This window comes from Pygoscelis adeliae, unplaced genomic scaffold (assembly GCF_000699105.1).
Source record: "Pygoscelis adeliae isolate BGI_AS28 unplaced genomic scaffold, ASM69910v1 Scaffold160, whole genome shotgun sequence".
Lineage (NCBI taxonomy): Eukaryota > Metazoa > Chordata > Aves > Sphenisciformes > Spheniscidae > Pygoscelis > Pygoscelis adeliae.
Window position 1 is genome coordinate 7,236,031 of NW_008824035.1, and position 3,477 is coordinate 7,239,507.

The window sequence follows — 3,477 nt, forward strand, 5'->3', positions numbered from 1 at the left end:
ATTTCCAAAGTCTTCAATGTCTGTGCTTTGTAATTAGATTTGATACCCGTTCTTCTGAAACATGTATTCTGTTCAAATCCTCCTTTTGCTGACGGCTTGGTTAGTGGTTTCCCTAACATTTCAGCTGTTGTTTTGTTGTATTTGAATGGGAGAAATTAACTTACACAGCCAGTGTAAGTTAATTTCTCCATGAGAAATTAGTTTTTCAGTTTGAGAGACAGATGACATAATTTGATAGCATGTGGCTGACTTCACATACACAGAGTCCTTCAATAATGCAGCAATTGTATAGCATCAGAATTCATGTATAGACAGATTTCCTTGATTGTCATAGTACTCCAAACTGCCAGACTGGCTTGGGGGATACCCAGAGAATGGTGGTAAAAAGTAGTGCTGGGAAATACCTAGTTGCGCTTATAGAACAGCACCCTGCTGTTGAGAGAACCTTTTGGGTATATAAGGGTCATTTAGTATTTGTAATAATTTCATGAAGATGTGCTGTCAAGTCTCATCACTGAATCTCCAAAGCCTTTTAAAGGTGGCTTTTAAATTTCAAGAGGAAAAAGTACCTATTTTTCTTACCTGCTTTGTGTTTTCTGGTGCCATTCACGTGTATATTCATGTATTGTCTTACTTTTCACTGATAACTTTTTGTGTGGTGGTTTTTTTTTTAGGTCTGAGCAGTACTTTGGGAGCCCAAGTGATATGGCTTCTGCAGCAGAACACATTAGAGAGAAGATGAAGCTAGTTAGCCTGAAAAAGCAGCAGCTGAGACAACCAGAAGCCACTACCCCGGAGAGCTAATACTGACCCTTGTCTATGAATTCATAATAGGACTTCAATTTGTAATCCAGCATGTTGTTTGCATATTACAGAATTTGGCATAATATATTAAAATGCATTTCACAGCCGTTATAAGTCTCATCTTTTTTTCAAAGTAAATGTTCTCAGCATCTTAACACTGTACATCTATCAAGCCATAATTATTTAACATGCTATGAAACCATAGATTCCAAGTATCTTATGAAAAGGAACTGTAAACTTTGCACTGAAATTTGCTGTAAAGCTTTACCTGACCTGTCAGCTGCTTCTTAATTAAACAGCTGATGCAAGCTTTGAATGGTGCTAATGAAAGTGTTAGGAGTTCCATATTATGAAATTGTAGTTCTTTGCTTCCCCCTATGCCCAGGTGATGTAGTAATTTTAGACTGTAGGTAAAGTTCCTGCAGTGTAGACAGTGGTGACCCTATAATTTTAATTTGAAATACTTTAAAAAAAAAAGGTCATTTTTATTGTGCCAGTATGCAACCTGCCCATCAAATCTTTGATATATCAAATTCATTAAACAGATGTTTTCCTATTTGTATTGATAATGTATTAAAAGCTGTTTGTGCTTAATAAAAATCATCTTTTTAAAGTCTAATATAAATTTGTTCTGGTCTGTATTCCCAAATGTCATTTGTGTTATATTTTTGTGATAAATGGTAGTAAAAATCATCACTCCCCCAATATATTTAAAAAGTTGTATAATTTTTCTTATGAAATACTCTTTAACACACTGTAGCTATAAGGGGTACTGCTCTTGAACTGTTATTAATAGGAGCGAGAGTCTGTGTTATTTTTTCTTACTTTCCAATAGCAGTACTTACCCAAAAGTAAGATAGTATGTGCATGAGTCAGTGTTATATTAATAATGGTTTTGTTCCCGTGTAAAACTGGTACACATCTCTTGTGCTTTATTTCTAAGTCTTGTTTCCCTTTGAATGGAGAATCTTGAATAATGTGAATATCCCTGGTAGTACCTTTGAGGTTAAAGATTTTCATCTAATGAAAAATGATTAACATGAAGTTCATAAACAACTTAAAACCATGAGATTAGTAATAAAATGTAATTTATTTAGAGAAGGGAATTGGATTGAAACAAAATCAGCTATGTGCATAATTTTGTTAACTTTTTACTCTTCAGGATTTAATCTGGATAAATTCAACATTATATTTACTGGAAGATGGTGTGGTATCTGACCATTTTAGAATACTATGTGTGAAACAAAGAACTGTCTAGGTCTAAGAACCTTATCTCACTATATTTTGCTCACAGGTAAGATAATGCTCTCTTCCTGCAGGCATTGGTATTACTCTGCAGGTTTTCTTGATGGATCTGTCATTCAAATATTACATTTACTTACTTGTCTCAGTTTTTCCACGTTTTCTCCACAGGAAAGTGATGTGTCAAATAAAGCAATTTCTCTATAAAAAATAATAATTAAAAATTAATGGCTTAATTTTTTTTTTGGTCTCAGGTATTTTCGCAGAGGAAATTCAACTACTTTTTGATGCATTTGATACAATGGTACAATATTACATTAATACTAGTTTAAAACCAACTGAAGTTTCACAGACCTTATCTATAAAGAGACATTTTCAATATAATCTTTTAAAAATTAATTTAGTTGTTCAATTCTGTTTGAGAAAGCTGCTGTTACTATGGCTAATATTTGGGTGAGATAAATTCATTTAGAAAGAACCCAAACATGAAAAATCTACGTATATTTAATACAAAGCACAAACATGAAAGTAAATTAAGATTATAGTCATTAATAAACACTGTCTCTCCAATTCTGCAGCATTTGTTTGTAAATCAAATCTACTTACAGTAATTAATGGTCTGCAGTATAAAACCCTATTAAAATATTAGTTTACAGTAAGCACATGTTACAGTAAGAGTATTTGCAGGTTTTTATTTTATTTTTAATTCTATTTTTATTCTGTTTAGGGGCTCAATAATGTATGCAAAACCAGAGCAGTATCAGAAGCTGCTAACTCATTCATGTGACAGCTGTGTGCACAACTTGGAACTGATGACCATTCACTCTAATAACCCTGATGTTAATTTTGGCTCCGTGATTGACGTCCAATCTTGAGGCTGTTGTTATCTGTCATCCGACATTCCTAGAGGCCAGTGGATTCTGACTTTCATTCTATTGTCTCTAATATAACCCCTTGGGTTATGCCAGCTTTTCCTCTCTCTCTCTGCTCCCTTCCCCTTCCTGGCTGCAAGTGGCTAGCAAGGTGCTGTTTACCAGCACTTTGCGATTTGCCCATTTTCTATGGATCAGGAATGACAGCAATAGTTTTCTAGGTCATGTTGCATAAGGCTGCCAGATATTTCTGAATCCTCCCTATGAACTCTGAAACTTCCTATCTTACGGAAAGAATAGAATAAACACCATCTGTTAAGAATACTGTTGAATGTAACTAATTGAGAGATTTTTGTGCTGGTCTTCTCTTAGTCAATCTACCATCTATGGTTGTACTTGCTTACCTTTAGAAGTGTATTCCCTTTAGGGAAGTGATCGTCCCCCTGTATTCGGCACTGGTGAGGCCGCACCTCGAATACTGTGTTCAGTTTTGGGCCCCTGACTACAAGAAGGACGTTGAGATGCTGGAACATGTCCAGAGAAGGGCAACGAGGCTGGT

General features: G+C 35.0%; 1 protein-coding gene across 3 annotated transcripts in view; it reads left to right on the forward strand.

The window, feature by feature from the left end:
* Nucleotides 1-1,423, forward strand: part of SESTD1 (SEC14 and spectrin domains 1) — a 60,515-nt gene extending 59,092 nt beyond the window's left edge. For all 3 annotated transcript variants that reach the window (XM_009332329.1, XM_009332344.1, XM_009332337.1), the window contains one exon: nucleotides 675-1,423. In XM_009332329.1, coding sequence (XP_009330604.1) covers nucleotides 675-804 — 130 coding nt within the window. In that variant the 3' untranslated portion in view covers nucleotides 805-1,423. The remainder of the gene's footprint in view (nucleotides 1-674) is intronic.
* Nucleotides 1,424-3,477: the final 2,054 nt, after the last annotated feature.